Source organism: Ceratotherium simum, chromosome 17 (genome assembly GCF_057802395.1).
Source record: "Ceratotherium simum simum isolate JZ-2026a chromosome 17, ASM5780239v1, whole genome shotgun sequence".
Taxonomy (NCBI): domain Eukaryota; kingdom Metazoa; phylum Chordata; class Mammalia; order Perissodactyla; family Rhinocerotidae; genus Ceratotherium; species Ceratotherium simum.
Genome location: NC_141916.1, coordinates 15,534,389 through 15,556,162, shown reverse-complemented (window position 1 = coordinate 15,556,162; position 21,774 = coordinate 15,534,389). Strand labels below are relative to the sequence as shown.

At 51.4% G+C, this 21,774-nt stretch overlaps 1 protein-coding gene and 1 long non-coding RNA gene across 4 annotated transcripts in view; both read left to right on the top strand.

Moving 5' to 3' along the window:
• The first annotated feature begins 337 nt into the window (after window positions 1-337).
• HOXC4 (homeobox C4) lies at window positions 338-17,641 on the top strand. Of its 3 annotated transcripts, XM_087442291.1 has the most exons (4): window positions 338-14,575; window positions 14,737-14,900; window positions 15,539-15,983; window positions 16,473-17,641. In XM_087442291.1, the coding sequence occupies exons 1-4, from the start codon at window positions 14,431-14,433 to the stop codon at window positions 16,826-16,828; spliced, it is 1,110 nt and encodes a 369-aa protein (XP_087298417.1). In that variant the 5' UTR covers window positions 338-14,430; the 3' UTR covers window positions 16,829-17,641. The 3 variants fall into 3 exon arrangements, with proteins under 3 accessions (XP_087298417.1, XP_014642046.1, XP_087298416.1); XM_014786560.2 differs by lacking the exons at window positions 338-14,575; window positions 14,737-14,900 and having other exon boundaries at window positions 14,909-15,983; XM_087442290.1 differs by lacking the exons at window positions 338-14,575; window positions 14,737-14,900 and having other exon boundaries at window positions 14,909-16,148.
• Window positions 17,642-19,867: 2,226 nt separating this feature from the next.
• Window positions 19,868-21,774, top strand: part of LOC106801653 (uncharacterized) — a 34,729-nt gene continuing 32,822 nt past the window's right edge. The window contains exon 1 of the long non-coding RNA XR_015554933.1: window positions 19,868-20,198. This is a non-coding gene — a long non-coding RNA (uncharacterized LOC106801653). The remainder of the gene's footprint in view (window positions 20,199-21,774) is intronic.

The window sequence follows — 21,774 nt, the reverse complement described above, 5'->3', positions numbered from 1 at the left end:
AAACTTTTGGAGGTTATTTATGTGAATGGCCCGAAGGCAAGCCCGTGAGTGGCTCTTGGGGGACCACGTGATGTCATTAAACCAAGTTTTATGGTGTAGGGAGAGCTGACAAACCCACAATATATTTACATCATATATAATCTTAACTGTCCAGCCACGCAGCTGCTGGTGAGGTTTAATGCTAGGACAGAGGGCCTGGCAGTTAGAGGGGATTACGGCGCTGGGGATGATGGTGAGAGAGGTTACATCTTCGCAAATGAATCCCAGGCGGACGCTGTAAGTTAATTTTCTCTCTCTCTGACCCTTTCTCCCGTTTACCTAATCCCCCCCTCCATGACAGAAGGCAGTTCCCACTCATTAAGGGGAGGGGAAGAAGGCCTCCCCAAGCCTCTCCAGGCTAGGGTGGAAGAAGAAGAGAAGAAGCCGCTGGGAGGTAGGAGGATGGGGGAGCTTGTCTCCCCAGACCAGCCCTCCACTCCCTGCCCCTCATTCCCTCCAGCTGCAAGTCAACTGGGATAAAGAGAGGCCTGGGTTCTTTAGAGCTTTGCCAGGTCTCCCTCACCCCCTCTCCCTCCTCAGTTTGGAAGAAATACAGCGGTAGACACATGGGTATTTGGTGTTTGCAGGAGCCTGTAAACTCTAGGCGCAAGCACAAAGTGCCTCTGGGGCCCCCTGGTCCAGGGAGGGGCCAGTTCAGTCCTTGGCCAGTGGCCCAGAGTCCAGGCAGGGCTGGCAGCTGGGGAGAGAGGCAGGGAAGCAGGGCTTTAGGACTTCTGAGCCCACAGGCTGACATCTGAAATGTCAGAAGCATCTTCAAGGTGGCTGGTTGAACCCAGGGGGCCCCAAAGCATTCTCTCTCTCCTCACCACCAGGCCTGGGTAGTCTGGGGCCTCAGTCTGTCTAGGGCCAGTGTGGTTTCATGCCTCCCTCTCCCTCTAGCTGTTGAGGTCTTTCGTGGCATCTCTAGTCCTTGCCTGAGGTAAAACTAGGCCCCGGAGGCCTAAAGATTCCTGCTGTGAGTGGAGTGTAAATGGGGGGGAGAGTGGAGGCAACATCTTGACTAGGCTGGCCAGGAAAACCCCCCAGCCCTGAGGAGAGCGGCCTCTGGAGGATGGAGCCATCAGGGCCCAATAGGGGCATGGCGCCCTGGGGCCAATCTCAGGCTGAGGCTCCCTTTAGATTTCTAGGAAGGAGCAGCAGAGGCCTCAGGCATGGGAGGCACGTGCCCTCCACACCTGCAGTGTGTACTCCTCCCAGCGCGTCCCCCAGAGCTAAGCCAGGAAAGCTACAACACACGAACTCAGGCTCCTTGAAGGGGCCGCCCGAATCCCGAGGGATTCTGAAGCAGGATGGAAGGCGGGCGTGCAGGGCGACTCTTCTAGGCCACAGGGAAGGGGAGCGTGCAGAGGGGCGAGCCAGGTCTGCGCCTTCCAGAGGGGGAGGGGCTGACTGTGTCCGGGCGCGAGGCGATCTGGGCACCCGTTTCGTGGAGAGCCGCGGTTGGGGGACGGGGAGAGGACGCGGTTAGCGGGCCGCTGCCGCCCGAGGGACGAGGAAGAGGCAGGCATCAAGCAGAGACGGAGAGCCCAGGCAGACCGGGAGCGTGAAGGACGACAGAGACCCAAAGACCCTGGGCGGGCGTCTGAGCAGACGGAGCCCACCCCTCGCTCCAGGTCTGCTGCCTGCGGGCGGGCGGAGCGGGGACGTGGAGGACCCTCCGGACTTCCCCTGGCGCCCCCCTCCCCTGCTCCTTCCCACCCTCCTCCCCACCCCTATATTTCCCGGGGAAGCGTTAGGATCCTAGAGGATTCTCCCCAGAGTCCTTGGAAAAGTTAACTCTCTGGGCCTCCCTTCCTCATTACCGGCCCCCCTCGACTCTCTCCTCCCCACCAGACTGTGATTTGAGGGTTTCTGGACACTTTCCATCCAGGCAACAGGGAAATGGGAGTCTCCCTTGGTCTCTAACTTGACTCTTCCCCTCCCTCCGGCTTCCCCAGGGCCCTAAGGAGAAAATCTAATGGTCTTTAACCAAGAATTTAGCCCGGGCCAAAGTCCCACACCCAGGCACGACTCGCTGCCGTCCGGACTCCTGGCCACTTCTCAGTCCTGTTCCCTTCCGCTCCGTGCAGACGGGTGTATGAGGGCGTTTCTGCTTTACAGATTTACACAGCGTCTCTTGAGGCTTCTATGACTTCCTCGTCCCCTTTTCTGCCATTTAAATATCACCCCCTCTTCCCACCCCGGTAAGATGTCCGTCCTCTCAAATAATTTGCCTCAGCCAGTTTTTTACTGTTTTTTGTTTGTTTTGTTTTGTTTTGTTTTTAGGACAAACACAAATGGAAGTAGGACAAATACAAACAGGCCCTGAGATTCTTGGTTTTCCCACCCCCTCCCCCGCACCCCAATTTCGGGTCTCTGTGGAGCGGGGGATGGGCTGTCAATCAGGTGCCAAGGTGCCCCAGCCAACCCGGAAAGCTTTTAATTTTGTTCCTAGGTCTTTAACCCTAGAGGAGGTCAAGCAACCAATCAGGAACGCGCTAAGCAGGGTCACATGGCCCCCACCAACCAATCAGTCAAAAAATACTTGGGTCACTGTTTCGCCCTTCCCCTGGACTCCTCTTCCTTCCTTCCGCTCCACCTCCGCTTTTACCTACTGGGTCCGCCCTCAGATTCGAAGGGGATAAGTGATACTGAGAATATTCTAGCCCCCTCCCTCTCTGTCCCTGAACCAGCTCTGGGGAGTCTTTGGCTTGTGTCTCCTAGTTCTAACAAAGTTGTATTCGAAGTCAATCTCTATTGTGCAGGGATCTGAAGTTATAGGGGTGTCCTCTGGATTATTCTCATTTTCACTTTTGTGATCCTACCCAATTCTCTGGGCTTTATAGACTAGGACTCTGGACTAGGCTGTCCAGCAGGTGTGGATATAAAACTCCAGCCCTGAATTCAAATTCTGCCTGTGATTATTCCCTATACACTCACCTCTTACAAGTTTCCATTCTCTTCTAATCCTCCTGGGGGCAGGTAGGGTGGTTAGAAGAGACTTCTGATTTATCTTTCTGGAAGTGCTCCAGGAGCCATTAGCTTTATCAGACTCCTTTAGGCATGGTTGGGGAAGGGAGCAAAAGTGGAGACTTTTTGAAAGTTGTGTTTGGTACTTTAGTTTTTTGAGTAACTTGGAGCCTGTTTAAAGAAAGGTTCTGGAACAGGGAGTCAGCACAGAAAAGCAGGACCTCCCCCCCCCCACCATATTAAACAGTTGAAAGATTTAAGTCATTTTCCTTTCTATTTTCTAAATAAGATATAATAATAATAATAGTAATAATAAGTGATGATCCTCTGTCCTGGCCCATTGCTATCAAAGGACACAGTGGCTGAAAGTGTGGATTTCGGTGATTGTGTTTACATGGGTCAGGTCAGAACAAGCAATGGGTGAGAAACTATTTTTGAGCAAGAGCATCTGATGGCACAAAGAGTGTGCATGTGTGATGGAAGTGCTTGTGTTTTCTGAACACTTGGGCTGGGCCCGGAGCCAACCCACTCATGGGTCCAGACTCAGGCATTGGTCCCCCTACCCCCCAGTCTCCAGGGCTTTGTTCCGGGGTTAATTTTCTGGTTGAGTTCCCCTCCCCTCCTCTTCTCCTCCTGATCTCCTGCCCTCTTTGAGCTGACTGAGGGGCAGGAGTTCTGATGGGCTGTGCCACCCAGACCTCTAAGCCCTTCCCTGGGGGCCTCAAGGGTGCAGTGGTGGGAGGGAGAGCCCAGTTTGAGCTGAGTTTTGTCAGCAAGCCCCTGCTTGTTTGTCTTCTGGGTGGGACTGATCTGGGGACAATGCCACAGGCCAGGTGGGAAGGATTAGGATGAGAAGCCAGAGGGAGGCCAGCTCTTCTCAGAAACCAGAGTCCCCACTTCCCAAGTCACCTTCAACCACACTGCTCCATTTACCTCTTTCATGAGCTGGAATTAAAGCACACACACTTATTTTTCCCAGGTAGATGATGTGGTAGTCTTATCTGAGACCAACCTTCACCTCCAGTGTAGATTTCTCACGCTGGAGTTTCCAGATCCCATGAAAGGTGGGGAAAGACAGACGGAGGAGATCCGCTCTTTCTAAGCAGACACTGGGAAGAGAGACTTTATCACCTCAATCCCTCCTAATATCCACGTAAACTTCATCTCTTTGACTCTCCCTCTCGGTGTGTAATTGCTTTGGGCTGAGGTTTTGAGCTGAAATACCATCACCCTCGGCTTCAATTCTGTGTTTTCTTTTGCTGGGGAGAGAAGCACCCCTCTGAGCCTCCTCCTCGGTGGGACCTGGAGACCCTGGAGCCCTTTGAGGTATAGAAGGGAGAGAATCTGCATTCAGGACCCCCAGCTAAGGCTTTTGGGGTTAGAGATTCAATTTAAGGAAGAGACTAGGCTGCTAGAAGGCAAAGAAAATCACATCCCCTTTTATTGGGTCCTTGTAACCCAGAACAGTGTCTTTTCTGATAACATCTCCCTTGGCTGCTTTGATGGGGCTGCAGGAGCCCAAGGAGTCTGGACTGAGGGACTGGGGTGATAGAGATCTCTTTGTCCTTGAGTCCTATGGAACCCTGGGATCTGTCTCTCTCTCCCATTCCTAAGGCTCACTGAAGGGCAAAAGGGGAACAGAGCCACCCAGGAGGATTCACTGTGTGTGTGGTGGTGGTTATGGTGGTGGTGGGATGCAATTTGGGACTTGGGAAAGTTGGGCTAGCTTATCCAGGACCTTATTCAGGCTCTGATGACCAGGCCATAGAAGTTACAATGCAAGGTTGGATATAAGGCTCTGGGCATGCTAGGGAGCCAGTGCAGGGAGGAGGCTACTTCTCTACACCTGACACAGGTACAGAGAAAGTTCTACCATGATCTGCAGCCCCATGTGGGCTGGGTGGCATGTGTGGGCTCAGTTACCTGGTATCCCCCAGTAATGAAGGGGCCACAGCTCTCAGAGAGGTCTAGCAGGCTGAGTTCTGCCCTTGAAAGATCCCTGCTTCTCCCAGTGGCCCGAACACCACACCTGAACATGCAGAAATATAATATGTGCCCAAGTGTGGTATGAAAGAGGTCAGAAGCCCAGGCTGGACACAGTAAACTAGGCTTGAGCAACTTTCCACTCCTTGTCCTGCCCCATTTTTCCCATCCAGCCTGGAGACCATTTGTCCTCCTCTCCCTACCCCTGCCCTCAAGCCCTGGGCAACTGTTGAGTTTCCTCCCTTGTGCCTCCCTGGAAAACCAAAACCCTGGAGGAGCCCCACAGATGGTGGCAGTCAGGCTCTGGGTGACCTTTATTGTCCTGTTGGCCTGTTGGATTGTGGCGGGTTGGAAAGCAATGCAGGACTATGGGGCCAGACCCTTATGTGATCAAATTCCCCTTTACCCACTGTTCCGGGCTCAAACTCCAAATCTCTCAGGGCTGCTTCTTTGCTCAGACAGTGGAGAAAAATCTTGTCTAGTAAATACTTCTTTAAAAAAGTCAACTTTCTGGCTGGAAAACTCAGTGTGTGTGTGTGTGTGTGTGTGTGTGTGTGTGTGTGTGTGTGTGTAAATGAAGGGAGTAAGGGTCAGGTCCCTCATCTTAGATTGTGTCTCTCCCCTTCCTCTGGGTGGAGGATGGGGGCGTGGGCCAAGATTTTATTGAGGGTGCCTTTCCTGTTGGGAGTAGAGACAGGGTCATAAAAGCCGAAGAGGCTGTTTTGATCTGGAGACTTCTCAGGAAGTAGCATCTGAGGTTTTGCTTTGTAAATCACTCTCCCCTAGGCTGGCCAGCTAGATTGGATTGCACTTCCCCAAGCCCACCTGGGGCCCCTCCTTACCTCCCTTTCCCCAGTAAACCAAAGGAGAAAAACAAAAGGGAGTCCAGGGCTGCCCCGATCCTCTGCCTCCTATAAGAAAAGGGCTCTTTGGTGATTTTTCCCCTCTCAAAATTCCAGATTTAAAAACTGTGCAACCTTTCATTTTCTTTTGCCCACACAGACCTTGGTCCCCCAACCCCTTAATTAAAAAAGAACTAACACCGAAGGCAATGAGCTTCTGAGCCTGGCCGTAGATACCATGACTCCTGGGGGCTCTACTCTCTTCTGGGGCTGCTGTCTCTCTGTGACCCCTTTCCTGACCCCAAGCCCCTCTTGACAAGGTGGGACTTGAGGTGTATAAGAGAGAGCTCATGAAGAAAGGGGACAGGAGAGAGGCATATAGAAGACCCCACCCAGCACCCAGTGAAAGAAGGACATGCTCTTTGCAATCTGTGCTTGGGCTTTATGTAATTAAGATAGGTGCAGGGGTGTGTGTGAAAGCCCACAGGCTTCTCACATCTCTCTCAAACCGAGCTGTCTCCAAACAAAATCATATTTTACCTGAATGGCTCCATTTTGTAGTGTTAATGAGCCTTTCCTTCCTAAAGACACCCCAACCTCTCATGGGTCCCTCCCCTGAGCCTTGGGCTTGGGAGCTGAAGGGAAAAGATGTAAAGAGCCCTCTACCTCCGTCTCAGTTCCGGCTACATCAAGTCAGGATGCTTTCAGGACCAGGCATCTGGGCTCCTATCCATCGCCAGAGAAATCTCCCATATCCTGAGATTAGGCCACAGATTATGTGAGTTCCTGGGCCCTCTTCACACTTTCACAAGCTCTAGTTTACCCTCATTTATTTCCCAGAGAAGTCTGGGCTGGCGCATCCTAAACCCACAAGCACTCAAAAATCTCCCTCATTCCTAGGACTCCATGCAAATGCACGTGTATTTACAGAGAGCTGAGCAGTCCTATAGCTGTATATGTGAAAATGTCTGTATATGTGAAAATGTATTTATAGGTGGCTCTCTGTCTATATAACAGCATGTATGTTTCACATCCCTCTCTACCCCACACTTAAATGCAGATTTATAGATCTTTAGATTTATAGATCCACAGTGAACATAACATTCCTCTGTCAAATTCCTGTGTGCACATTACCAATCTTTCTATAGTGTTGGATGTATATGTTGGGATGTATTGGTACAGCTCTCTCTGAACATCTAGATGAATATTTGGTGGTTTTTTTTCTCGGTGGGAAAGAACTATGCATGTATTGCTCAGTCTCTATTTTGAAATTTTTATCCAGGTTTATGCAAGGGTCTCAACTCATAAAATAGCTACATATTGAAGCTACACATTTGGAGATCTTTATAGTCTTTGCAGTTTTGCTGCAAACTAAAATATTTGAAAATATGTTTAGAGATGGTTCTATAATGCACGTATCTACATGTAGGGGTATAGATCTCCCTCTAGACGGATTTAAATTTACTGCCTCTCTATCTCTGTGATCAATAAAGACATCAGGTGAGTGGCGATGGGGAACAAATAACTTTTGGATGTTTTTCTAATTAAAGCCAGTGATTCCATTGCTATCTCCAAGGCTATCTTCAAATCTAGTCCAACCGAGTTATCTGGCCCCTAAAAACCCACTCTAGGGACCACAGCCTCTCTCCAGGTTGTCCCTGTCCCCTGAAGTCCCAGCCCAGCCTTCTCAACCTGCAGTACCTCCCAAGACAGCCACTAAGAAGGGAGAGAGAAGAAAGGGGGGAGTCCTCCAGACCAGCTCCTCTCGGCTCCCAGGGTAGAGAGGCTGACAGAGGCATGAGAGCACCTACTCCCCCCACCCCAGCTGGGCCTTTGAAATTTAGGGAAAAGGGTGTTCATGTCCCTGGACTATTTTCGTAGGGTGCCCAAATGGTGCCGGGGTCACTGCCCGATCCATAAGTGCCCCCTCCGCAATTGTTCTCCGTGCCCAGGGCCCAATTAAGCAGCCGCCTCGCTCCCAGCAGCCGCGCTCTTATCGGCGGCGATTGATGCCTCCGCGGCTCCTGTATATCATTTCCAAGATTTTTTCTGTCCAACTCCTCGGCTCCTTTGGCTTCCGCGGCTTTGACTAATGATTGCTACAGATGCCAACGTCTCCAGAATCCTAATAGCCAGGCAGGCGGACTCTTATTTATCCGGCAACATCGCTGCGGGGGAAGAGGGTTCGGGGAGCAGAGGTTGGGGTGCTGTAGGTTGGGGGACAGGGAGAAGGTTGTGACCAACTCAAGTTTCACTGAACTTTTTTCCCAGTGAGAAAGACATTCCTGGCTCCCTCCTCCCCCTGAGGGAAAAAATAGAATCATAAAATCCTGCTAATAGTAACTCATTGCTTGCCTCATTGGAAAGGATCAAAGAATGAACAGGATTTGGGAGAATAATCAGACAAGTGTTTATTAGTTGTAAATAGATGAGAGATTAAGCGGAAAACCAGAGGTCTGGGGAGGAAAAAAAGTTTCTTCCTCCGGAGGAGAGAAAGGGAAAGAGCTCGGCCACGATGAGACAAGGGGCTCCTTTTCTTTATTTCATGTCTTTCCCTTCCTTTCCTCACCCCAAATCTACACTTCTCATAAATTAAAATTCCGCCCTTCTTTCTCTTCCTTGCCTCACCTTCAGTCCCTCCGGAGCAGGGCAGCGCTGACCAGCGTGTTCCTGGAGGGAGGTGTCCGCAGCACCTCCAGGAGGCTGCTGCCTCGCCTTCTGGGGCTGCCAGGGTGCGGGGCCGCTGTCTGGGGCTGGGGAGCAAAAATACCCCCCAACCGTCCACCGCGGGGTGAGGGCCGCGGCCAGGCCCCCAGTCCTGCAGTCCCACTCGCACTTGGTGGCGGAAAGTTGTGGCCGAATTTGCTTCTCCGGGCGCTTCTGGGCCGCAGGCGCGGGGCCCGGGTCTTGGAGGAGGCGGCTCGAGCTCCCAGCCGAGCCTGGACCAGGCGTCTTGCTTCCTTAGGTCTCAATCCAGACCTAACACCTCATTCCAGTGAAGAGAAAACACAGAATCGCGGAGCGGCCAGCTCCGAGCCCAGGCATGGAGTGATAACTCAAACATGCAACATTTCTCTAGCAGAGAATAATGGAGCACAAAATAATTCAGAAAGGAGAATGGGCAGGCCCACAGTGTCAGAGCCCGCGCCGTGGGGCGGCTGCAGCCCGGCCGCGCCGACAGCCGCGGGAGGACCATTTCGTTGGAGTGTAGGGCGAGGCAGCAGCCCCGGACCTGGACTGAGGCCGCCGAGGGGCAATCTCTAAATTACAGCCCGTCAGGAGATCTTGGAAATACAAAAAGGGAGCCGAAAGATTTAAACAGAGGCAGAGGCGTCCCGACGCGGCCAAAGCGAAAATCAATCACGTAATTAAAACGGGGTGAGGGCGAGGCCTGAGGCTGGGGGTCCTGGGTTCGGAGGAGGCGGCCAAGGTGTGGACCGAGGCGGCGAGCGGCCCGGGGATGGGGCCCGCCTGCCGCAGCCGAGCGCGGAGGGGCTTGGGGAAGTTTACAGCAGATCGCTGTTGATTCCCGCTGGCTGGGAAGGGCAGGCTGTGTCTCTCTCCCAGGCCGGATCCTGGAGCCGTCGATGACCCCTTCTCGGACTCCTATTTTCATGGGGTTGTGGCACTCAATTAAGGGCTGCTCCCCAGATCCCAGTGGTACCACGGCTGTGTCTAGACAAGTTTGTCTGAGAGCCCAGGTGGCACCAAGATGTTCCCCCTGGGTCTGAGGTGAAAGAGAGAAGTGGCACCCTAGTTTCAGGCACTTACATATTGCCCTCAGCCTTGATCCCCCCAACCCAGGAATCAAGACGTGTCTTTGGAATGACTCCCATCTATGGGCTGAGGCTTGGAAGGGGAGTAGGAGGCGAGTGGGCTTATTAAATGGGAAACTTGGGGCTGAGCAAACTGGACCCCTTTGGGCAGGGAAGGAGAAGGAACAGTTCCTGGAAGAAGAAAATAAGGCACACAAGGAGCTCTGTTTTGTGAGGGGATGATGTTCTTGTTATTATTGAGGTTAATAATGGTAATGATCTGGTATGGCCGGGTCAGCCCCGGGAGACTGAGCTCTGCACGGTCCTTTATCACAGAGGCTTCTCTGGAGAAGTCACGGGCTCCCCAGCTTGGCTGTGGTAGGGGAGAATAAAATAAAGATCTTTCCTCCCTTCTTCTGCCCTTTTCTCTCCCACTCTTTGAGAACTCCAGAAAAAGGGGAACTTGTAAAATCTCTGTCATCCCCATCATTTCCCTCTGCTCTCTCCAGTTCACTAAAATGCACTTCTTTGGGCACTGGGCTTTCGAGGGGCGCCCTTATGATTTGTTCGGCAAGCTGACCGAGTCCCCATGAATTCTGTCTCCTATCCTGGAGGAGACCCAGAATTTTCTTGCCCGCTCCATGGAATTCTCCCTCTATCCTTAGCGTTTCCCAGTCTCTGCTTTTCTTGGTCCCGGGGGCCTCAACCCATGGGTCCCTGGTGCCTCATCCCGTGGGTCCCTGGCAGCTCAGAGGCCAAGAACAGATTAGGGCATCTTGAGATGCCCTCATCAACCTCCCCAAAGGGTTCTCAGCTTCCTATCATCTCTTTAATTCTGGGCGCACCAGTCCAGGGAGCGCTCCATAGATTACCCTAAAGCCAGCCTAATTCTTGGATCTTTCAAACTCGCATTTAGGTTCCTTTAAAAGTCCTTTCCTTTCTAACAGGAAAGTTCAGATTACAAATCTCCAGCAGTGCAAGCTTCCTGCAGCCAGGAGTCAGAATTTTCAACAAAAACAACAACAATATTCATAATAATAAGAATTAAAGCTTTTATCAAAGGGAAAAAGGGATGCCCCACCCCCAATTTTAAAGGGGATATAATCCAGCAGCCTCGGATGGGAGTGGGGGTCAGTGAACCCAGGATGAGCAAGGAAGAGGGTGGGGACCCAACCTCTAACTAACAATTTCTCCAGCATAAAAATGAAACATCAAATTCGTTAGCCCAGGGCCTTCATTTTTCCCCTTCCACATTATAACTAGTTATTGAACTCGCTGGAAGATCTAAAGGCCATTTGCGAAGAGACAAATTTCAATGGAGTTTCCCCATCAATAACCCCATGGCAGTGACCTATTGGAACAAGTCAAACACCCGAGGTGAAATGCAGGTCACTCTGTCTAACCAATATTAAAATGCGGCCACTTTTTAAAAAGCCACTTTAAACGAGATTTGAGGAAAATTGAATTCCAGGGAAGGCAAGGCAAGGAGGGGGAAATCCACAAGAAGACCTTGCCTATGGTCTCGGAACAAACAAGAGAAATTCATCTTTAATATTTTAAAGGGGGGCAAATTAACATTCCATGATTGCTTTTTTTTTTTCTTTTTGAGACTATAAGCGATTCCAGGAGGAAAAAAAAAGGTTGAGTATTTTCTGGTGACACGTCTGGGTTATTAAAATCATTTTAGACCAATTCATTACTTTTACTGACAAGAGATTTAAGAAAAAATCAATTAAGCATTTGCATATTCTTTTGCATACATTAGCCCTGCCTGCTGGCATTAGAAAGGGACAAAAACACACATATATACAGGCGCGTGCGCGCGCACACACACACACACACACACACACGAAAAAATGAGATAAGAGTCTTGCTTCAGTTTGGGGTTTTCAAGTTGCTTGAGAAAAAATAAAAATGAAATGAATTACTTGATTGCATACCATCTAAAAGTCAATTTATTTGAAGAAGAGGAAAGAGACATGTTGCAATTTTTAATCTCTAAAACAACAGCAACAAAACCGCGTGCACACACACACAAAAATCCTGCACTTCCCAGAGTGGGGAAAGGCATGACCCTTATTTTCCTTCTCTTTGCCCTCCAAATCCTGAGTTGGTTCTCCCATTTATTTTTCTCCCCAGGAAAATCCAGGGAGTCTGAGAGGTGAGATTTTAATGCAGCACGGAATCTGAGGAGCCGCTGAGGTCTCCCGGCCGGCAGCTTGTTACTGGGGAGGGGGGAATATGGGTTAGCCACCGGTCAGTATGGTAATCTGGGCACAATAAGGCCTCGCACACAATGGACACATATTTTTCTTCAGCAGTGTCAGAAGGGAAGCGCTTTGTACTGAAACATGTTTCCGAAAGAGAAACCAGATCCAGATCCAGATTAGAAAGGAGATGGGGAGGGAGCATTTGGAGAGCATTTGGAAGCTGGCAAAAGGTGGTCAGAAAAAATAAAATCGGGGCAGAGAGAGGTGGAGGCAGAGCGAGGATGGAGATCCTTGGGCTGGCAAGGCAGGAGGGCGAAGCACAAAAGGAGGACCTTTTACAGGACCAGATACAAGGATTCATCACAGGCAAGAGCCGCTTAAGTGCCCCCCCCCATTAAGCCAGTGCAGGAGCCCTCTGAAGGGAGTTTATTTCTGTGCTTGTAATAATTTCCAGGTGAAAATGTTTGTATGTATGTGTGTGGTGGAGTCTGGCTTGCTATTTTCCATGTGATAGGTGACTTCCTTGCTATTAAGCTATAGGAGCCCAAAGAGAGTTTTTTTGGTAAATGATGTAGATGAGTGTGGGTATATTTGGGGGAATCTCCCAGATTTCACTTTCTGGACGTGCATGTTAAATTAGCTGTGTAAACCTGGAACGAGAACCCTACATACTTATGACTGCATAAGGAGGCATTCAGTATATTAATAACTATTAATAGTACGTATGCATATATATTTATTAGCCATAATAACCAAAGACAGACTTGACATTCGGTTGGAGGCATTCATCTGAACTCTCTGTATCTACTTACACATACTGGCCCGAAGTGGGTTTCCTGCTCCTGCTCTCTCGACCCACCTGCAGGAGCTCAGAATCCTGGGGAATGGGGGTGTAGGGTGGGCAATGCCTTGGGAAGGACTCCCTAACAAGCCCCAGAGGGTGAAGAGATTGAAGAGAGTCAAAGCGGAGGCGGGCTGGTAGAAGGAGAGTGTGAGGGCTGGGAGGAGGGAGCCAGGCCGAGACCTCACCTCTCCAGGTGGGGAAGAGAATATTCGGGGCCAGGATGGGGTGGGGCAGCCTGATCCAGGTGCAGGCCTGGAAGGGAGGTTGGAGGTGGAGCTGGAAGGCTCTCTCCTCCATCAGCAACCCTCCCCTCACCCTACCTGAGCTCTCAGGAGCTTTGGCTCTCCCCACCGGGCAGCGTAGGGCTTTGGTTCAGACTTTTTATGTAGGTCAGCATTCAACGTTGGTTTTCCTTTGCTCTGTTCCAGCAGCTTATAATTAATCCACCCCACCACCAAAAATTACAAAAAATAAAACCCTCACACACTCCAAACCACTATCAACCTCAAGTCTCAAGTTCCTCTTCCAACCAAACCAGCCAGTCCTCAAAGGAGAGGGTCCTGGACAGGAGTGGGCAGGGGCTCTCAACCAGCTTTGGAAATTTGGGCATCTCCTCCAAGAGATGGTCGACCTCCAGAGAACTTCTGTTCCCTCACCCCCCTGGTGGCGGGGGGGTGGGCAGCACTGTCCTCTTGGGGACAGTGTATCCAGGGACTCCCAAGCACCAGCTCCTCCCTGGTGAGCCTGGAGAGAGGGTGGGAGCCTGGGCATTGGAGGGGAAGGCAGCCAGGGGCCCAGGCAGAGAATCAGCACCTTTGGGCACAGGCTGTGGTCCAGCGTCTCTCCCCTCCCAGCCCTCAGGGCAAGCCCTCATTTGGAAGGGGGGCCCCTCTCCTGCATCCCAAAGGTGGTGAGAGACAGGTTGGGAATCTCCCGCCTTCAGTCTCCCTCTCACAAGGGCTTTATTTTTTTTTCTTTCCCCTCCTCATTCCCTTAATTGCAGATGTTCTAATTAAACCCTCAAATAGTTGTTATGCCGTTTTAAAAGGTACTTATTCAAGTGTCAACCAGGCTGGGCTGGGAGGAGGCAGCGTAGGGCGGCGAATTAAAGGTAGATTGACTAATCACGGCGGCGATCATAATAATAAAATCAGAGGGAAAAGAATCACATTACGACTTTTCGTGGAAAGGAGGGAGCAGGCAGCCAGCGGCCGCCAGCCCTGCCGCCGACACAAAGAGTGCGGGCGATTCTGCGAGACTGATTTATGACGTTTTACAGCCCTATAAAAGCTGTAGCGACGAGGCAAGCGCTCCTACCACCGCTGGCAGATTTAGTCTAATAAATAAAACATAAACAGTTAACTTTATGTGTCACTTTTATTGTTATCAAGTAAAATATAGCCGAGCCCCGGCAAGCTATGATTTTAAACTATAATTGTTATCAAGTACAACAAGGGGACCCAGCTCCCTCCCTGGGCTCTCCCTTCTGCCGCACCCCCAACTCTGAGTTATGGGATCAGTTAATTGGAATTGGTGGCATGACATGGCCACCCCAGTTGAGGGGGGGTTGGAAAGCAGCCCTTCCTTGCCCCCTCCCTCCCCCATGGCCCTGCCAGCCCTCCATCAGGATATTCCTGTGGGTGGGTGGCAGAGAGAGGGGAAGGGGCAGCAATGGACTGGAGCCCCTCAAGGCCGGCCCAGCCTCCCCAGCTTGGTGAGCTCACCCCTCAGCCTTTGGAAGGCAGCCTGGAGCTGGCCCTGGGGAATGTGTGTTTACACGTAAACACATGTGTTACATGGACACAATCCCTAGCCGGAAGCAGGCTTTGGCCACACAGGCCTCTCTCTTAGCTAGGTCTGCCATCTGTGGGGATGGAGAAAGAAGAGCTCCCAGGACCTTGGCCGGGCACCATCACAGGGCACTGACTGCTGGCAGAGCGTTCTCTTCCTCGCCTCAGCTCCTTAGGAATCAGCCTTGGAGGTAGCTGTCAGAAAAGCAGCAGGCCGGCCAGAATGGAGAGTGGAAACAGCAGCCAGCAGGCGAAGAGATCCTCTGCTCTGGGGCTGGGGCAGGGAGGGTCAGTGGGTACTAGGGGAGGGCAAGGCTTCTGAACTCTGCTTTTGCCAACCACTTCCTGTCTCTCTTCAGCGGGGGCTCAACCCCCAGACCTCCAGAAATGACGTCAGAATCATTTGCATCCCGCTGTCTCTACCTGCCTGGTCCAGCTGGGACCCTGCCTCGTGGCCAGAGGGTTGGGTGAGTGTATATGGGGAAGGGGGCTGGACTCTGGTATCCTTGGATGGGGGGCGCCCCAGGCTCTCCAGCCTCCTGGGCTCAGCCTGGGCCCCTCCCCATCCAACCTCCACTCCAGTCCTCATTCAACTTCCTCTTCCTGCGAAAGAGGGGCGCTGCCCAGTGACCTACACAGACTGAGACAGGATCGCCATGAATGGAGACCTCTGGAGAAGCTCAGGAGCCCAGGCCCAAGGGGCCCACCGGAGGCCCAAGCGGAGACCCTGGGAGGGGGCTGAATCACAGCCTCGCGACAGCCCCTCAATGCCCAGCCTTTGGAGGGGAGCTGGGGGCTTCCCATGTCCTTTTGCAGGGGAGGGTTGTCAGTCGGCGGGGTGTGCACTGGGGGCACCCCAGCCCCTGCCAGCTAACCCCACATCACCACCACCACGACCCCCAGCACCACCACCACCACCACACACAAAAAAAATTGGATACATTTTGAATAAAGCGATTCGGTTCCTTATCCGGGGACTGGGTTGCTCCGTGTGATTGGCCGGCGGAGTCACATGGTGAAAGTAACTTTACAGGGTCGCTAGCTAGTAGGAGGGCTTTATGGAGCAGAAAAACGACAAAGCGAGAAAAATTATTTTCCACTCCAGAAATTAATGATCATGAGCTCGTATTTGATGGACTCTAACTACATCGATCCGAAATTTCCTCCATGCGAAGAATATTCGCAAAATAGCTACATCCCTGAACACAGTCCGGAATATTACGGCCGGACCAGGGAATCGGGATTCCAGCATCACCACCAGGAGCTGTACCCACCACCGCCTCCGCGCCCTAGCTACCCTGAGCGCCAGTATAGCTGCACCAGTCTCCAGGGGCCGGGCAATTCGCGAGGCCACGGGCCGGCCCAGGCGGGCCACCACCACCCCGAGAAATCACAGCCGCTCTGCGAGCCGGCGCCTCTCTCAGGCGCCTCCGCCTCCCCGTCCCCAGCCCCGCCAGCCTGCAGCCAGCCAGCCCCTGACCATCCCTCCAGCGCCGCCAGCAAGCAACCCATAGTCTACCCATGGATGAAAAAAATCCACGTTAGCACGGGTAGGCAACTTTGCTTTTTGCTCTCCCCCTCCCTCCCTTCTTCCCCTGCGCTCCCCACCCTCCTCGGCCCCCTCCGGCCCCCGTCCTCCTTTCTCTCCTTCCCCCTCTCTCTCCAGGAGCGACTCTGGGTTAGCACAATTGAACTGGATTTACGAGCGAGAATGGGTAATTACATCCCCCATAAATTTTATGGCTTAGCTACTCTGGGCAGTCCGAGCCATGTGCTACGATCTGTTATGTATGTGTGAAAACTATGCTCGCTTTCTAAGGGCGCATAAATAATTCAGTGTCGTTACAATGAGGATTCCCCTCTTATTACACTACAAAGTCTCCAGCTTCCTTCAACTTCTTTATAACCCATTTAGCTTGATGACTTTATTTCCACCACCCCCTCCTCCAGCTCCACCGAGCTGAGGATGGGGTGAGGGTTGGGGGCGGGGAGCCTGCTGCCTCTGAACCCCACTATTTGCTTTTCCCCTCCCCCCCCAGTGAACCCCAATTATAACGGAGGGGAACCCAAGCGCTCGAGGACAGCCTACACCCGGCAGCAAGTCCTGGAATTAGAGAAAGAGTTTCATTACAATCGCTACCTGACCAGAAGGAGAAGGATCGAGATCGCCCACTCGCTGTGCCTCTCTGAGAGGCAGATCAAAATCTGGTTCCAAAACCGTCGCATGAAATGGAAGAAGGACCACCGACTCCCCAACACCAAAGTCAGGTCAGCGCCCCCGGCCGGCGCTGCGCCCAGCACCCTCTCGGCAGCCACCCCGGGCACTTCTGAAGACCACTCCCAGAGCGCCACGCCGCCGGAGCAGCAGCGGGCAGAGGACATTACCAGGTTATAAAACATAACTCACACCCTGCCCCCACCCCGCGCCCCCATCCACCCTCACACACAAATTGACTCTTATTTATAGAATTTAATATATATATATATTTCGGTTTTTTTCTCTCTTCTTCCCACCTTATCCCTTGTCAATTCCAAACAGACAAAACAGATAAACAAACAAGCCCCCTGCCCTTCTCTCCCTTCCACTGTTAAGGACCCTTTTAAGCATGTGATGTTGTCTTAGCATGGAACCTGCTGGGTTTTCTTTTTTTTAAGGCCGTTTTGGGGGGTTATTTATTTTTTAAGGAAAAAAGCTGCAAAAATTATATATTGCAAGGTGCGATGGTCTGGTTTGGGTGAATTTCAGGGGAAATGAGGAAAAGAAAAAAAGAAAGAGAGATTTTTAAGCCAATTCTCATCCTTCTTCTACTCCTCCTCCTTCCCCCCCTTTTCCTTAGGCCTTTTGCATTGAAAATGCACCAGGGGAGGTTAGTGAGGGGGAAGTCATTTTAAGGAGAACAAAGCTATGAAGTTCTTTTGTATTATTGTTGGGGGGGTGCTGGGAGGAGAGGGGGGAAGACAACAGACAAAGCTAGATGCATCTGGAGAGCCTCTCAGAGCTGTTCAGTTTGAGGAGCCAAAAGAAAATAAAAATAAACTTTCAGTTCAGAGAGGCAGTCTATAGGTAGAATCCCCTCCCGTCCATCGTGGTTATTGTGTTTTTGGACTGAATTTACTTGATTATTGTAAAACTTGCAATAAAGAATTTTAGTGTCGATGTGAAATGCCCCGTGATCAATAATAAACCAGTTGATGTGAATTAGTTTTACGTCAATGTCTGATGGTTTCTTTTATCCCCCTCCTCCTTCTGGCCTGGTAACATCCCACCTTCTCTATAGTTGACTAAGTTTACTCAAAGCAAACACACAAACCTTAACTCTCCACTCCAGTTTTCCAATGTCCTTAGAAGAACCAGCAATGGGGTTGGGGCAGGGGATCCTCAGAAGAGGGGAGGTGGAAGATGAGGGCTGATTTTTCCTGTGCCTTCCCTGAGTCTGCCAAGGGGCCAGACTCTCCTGGGGGCACTTACAGTGGAGCTGGGGGGTCTCACTTTTCTATGGTTAGCCACAGTGCCTTCTTTTTCTCTATTTCCCTCTCCTCTCTTCTCTCTGCTGAGTAGGCCTGCCTAATTTGCAGACAAGAAGGCAAGTTTAGGGAGTGGGAGAGAGAGGAGTTTTCATCTTTTAGGGCTCTTTTGGGAGGAGGGATTAAGGAAGATGCCCCCTCAACACGCGTGTTCTCCTTAAAAGAAGAAAGAGTTGAGCTGGTGATTTTGAAGCAGCAAAGTGACCTGTCAGGGTGGCTTTTCTGTTTGTTTAGACTTAGAAAGAAGGGTGAAGTGGAGGCCAGAGGCCTGGGAGGCCCCCTTGCATGGGTAGGCCTCAAAGCCTGATGCCTGGAGATAATGAAGAAGTTTTATTTTTTTCCCTAAATTTTATCATGGACCTGCCAGGTGTTGAGAAAAGACACAGGGAGAGGCAGGGACCACCCCTCTTCCTACCACCTCCCAAGTCCCGGCAGGGCTTGGGGATAGCCTGGGGGATAGCTGGAACAAGGCTCTCTGGCTGGAAAAAAAATTTTTTCTGATTGTTTCCGTGGGGCTAAGAAAAAGGAAGATCAAAAGAAGAAAACTGGCCTGGATTATTTTAATAATTAATTTAGGCCAAAGGCTCCCAAATAATTCTAGTCCTGAAGACCAGGCCGTAATCAAGACCTGCTCAAATTTTTGCTTTTTTGTCAGGAGAAGGGTGCAGGGAGCAGTTGGTGAGCTTCTCAGGCAGTTTATCCAAATTTCAGGCTAGAAGACTGTCAGAATTAGAAGAGAGAGGGAGAAGAGATCTGGGGTGAGTCGGGGAGCCACAGATACCCATTCCTCTCTCCCCACATTCTGAAGTGAAAGGCAACCACAGGGCCAAGTTGTGAAAATCTGTTGGCTGTGCTTTGGATTTATTTCCTCTTAAACCACTTGCTGGCTGCTACTTGGAGTGAAGTGTGTGTGTGTGTGTGTGTGTGTGTGTGTGTGTGTGTGTGTGTGTGTTGGGGGAATCACTTGTCCTGTAGGTCTACTTTCTCCTCCCTCAATGGTGCCCTGGAGACAGCACAACACGCTGCCTACAGTGTGAGGAAGCAAGGCCAACAATTATCTGGAGTTATTTTCTGTAATCAAGTGAATTAGGGGCCAAATCTGACTGTAGCTTCTATCATCTTGAGACTGTTGACTTTGTGGCAGGGTCTAGCTGTGCTTGGGAAAAGGGAAGGAAGATCTGAGGGGTGGACTTGGGTGTCTTTCCAAGCCTGTGAGGAAGCTAAGATGGAAAGAGAGGGGAAAGAAAAGGAAATTAAGATTCCTAACTTTGCTCATTTGGTTTTAGGGGAATTCACCCCCTCTCCTCCAGACAGTGGAAGAGATGAGAAAAAAGGAGGGGAAGAATCACTCTCTTTTATTTCTTAAGCTTCTCCCTGAACTTGCTGAAGGGACGCTCTTCAGCTCAGGAAAAGCAGCATAAAAGACGGGCAGTTCCTTCATTTCCCCTTCTGGAGGGGCTTCGGGGTTTCTCCGTCCTGCTCTCGCGAACACACACATGGTCCTTCTCTGTGTGTCTCTGTCCCTCTTGGTCTGTAAAGGGGAAACATCAGAAATCCATAATTCTTGACAAAACAAAACTAAACCCTCTTGCATTTGAGTTTTTGAAGATTTTGGCCTCTGGCCTTCCCTCCAGTGGGCTCCATTCTCTCCTCTTTCCCCAGAGCTCTTCTTGCCTTGGACCTGACCATCCAGAATGGGATCCGGCTGCCGGGAAGGGGTGGGGTGTGAGGAGTGAGGCGTGGGAGACCAACGTGGGCCGGGGCCCCCACTCCAGCAGTCTTGGTCCCCCACTGCTGCTGCTCCGCCCGGTGCTGCTCCAGCCTCACTGGAAAGCCGAGGCCAGGGCTTTTATTGAAGTTGGGTTGAGCAGTGAGGAAGGCTGGGGGGGGGGGGAGGACGCAGCCCAGGTTCACGGGGAGGACACAGCATTTTCTCTCCCATCGCCTTTATATTCGGCAGCGCCTCTGACCTCTCCCCCACCCCCATCTCCGCCGCCCTCCCAAGCCAGCCCTGGCTCAGCCCCCGGTCTCCAGATAGGATGCCACTGCTTTTGTAGGGCTGGGGGTTTCTTGCCCAGAGTAATGGGAGAGGCAAGTGCTTGAATGCCTGCTAGCGCGTTGTATCTCTCCCTCCAATGGCTAAGTAAAAAGAAGACGGGTGAAAACGGCGACACCAATCTTCCAAGGTCCTCCTCTCCAAGCACCAGGAGACCCCCACAGGTCAAAAATCCCCTTGACATGTAAGTAGTTAGAACTCGATCTGCTGGGGGTGAGGAGCACAGCAGTTTCTACTCTGTCTCTGTTGCCATTTCATTTTTATCTCCACTCCTGCTCTTGGGGAGGGAAGGCGGGAAATCCGATCATGAGATCATGCACGGAGAGTTCTGCTTGGGGAAAATGGAGTTTCTGTGCGGACCCGTACCTGAGGAGTGAAGAAACTTGGCTCCAGAAGGAGAGAGAGCGCCAAGAAAGTGAGCCTGGGGGGAAGGACTGGGGAACTTTGTTTCTCTGAGGGCCGCTGGCTGCTGCTTGTGGGAAGTTTGCTACAAAGTTTCCTCCGCAATCTGTGCATCAGCTTTTTTCCTGCGTAGACTTGGCGACTGCAATCCACAGACATCTTCCTGCTGTTAGATGTATGTGTGTGCCTGTGTATTTTGGGGGGGGGGGTTGAAGGGAAGATAAAACAAAGGGCTCCCCAGAGCGTGGGGCCAGGGTACCCTCTGCAAGGCATGGTTTGTCTGCTTTTCTAAGATTAGGGGAGACTGACTCCGAAGGGGGCCCTTGAGATGGAGGGGGCTATCATGGGAAGGAGCAGTGTTCTGGGGCTATTCCACCATCTTTTTCTCTGCTTTTTGCCCAGTCCTGGGGGAGTGTGCCCTCAGGAAGCCACTTCTCGTGGTTTTCCATAGCACCCCATCTTTAGAGAGCTAATTCTAATTAAAATATTTCCCTTTCAAGATCCCAGGCTTGGAAAAGGGGAAGGAGGCTCCCCCAACTCCAGCGGCCACCAGAGCAGAGGGAATATTTATTACCTCTCTGGATATCATTACCTAAGAATACAATTTTATGAACTTCCTAATCTGTTAGCTTGATTTATCTGGATGGGCAGGGGCCCAAAATAAACATTTGGGGGATTTGGTAGGGGGAAAAAAGTCTTTGCCTCTGACCAATCTTTCTGATAGAACTGACCACTCCTTCGGCCTGCTTTTACTGCACCCCGTATCACTTAGCCCCATTTTAATTTTTCTCCTGCAGCGTGTGGCTGCTTCGGGTATCCAAGTTTGAGCTGCCTCTTGAGAGTTAAAAATGGTCGAGTGCACTGTTTGAACCAGGAGACCCGAAGGGATCCCTCAGCCACTTTAAAATCCGTGAAGCCTGAGCGGCTCGGATCCCCTTTGGATTTGGGGAGCAAAGAGAAACGAAGGTTTGCTCATTGCTGTCCAGGTCCAGGAGCCCCTTCTCAGACCTGGCTCTCCCTCCACTCCTCAGGATTTTTCTGTTCTTCTCTCTGGTGTCAGCTCTGTAGCTTCTTTGAACAGAGAGTCCGTCCAGAAGCCAAGCCCACATCCATGCGAGCAGGGGTGAGGGCCTCTGCAGCTCCATCTTCCTGCTTGGCGGTTCCTGCAGGCCCAGCTAGCTAATAAATTAGGAGGCAGCGAAGACAAGGATGGGTGGGCAGGGTCTCTGAGTGTGTTTGAGGGTGAATAGGGTTGCAGAGTCTAATAAATGGAAAGGAACTATTTTAAATTTCCAGTCCCCATCAGCAATTGCCAGATTCCCTAAGATGTAGGGTCCTCTAAGTTCTGTTCTGCCAGC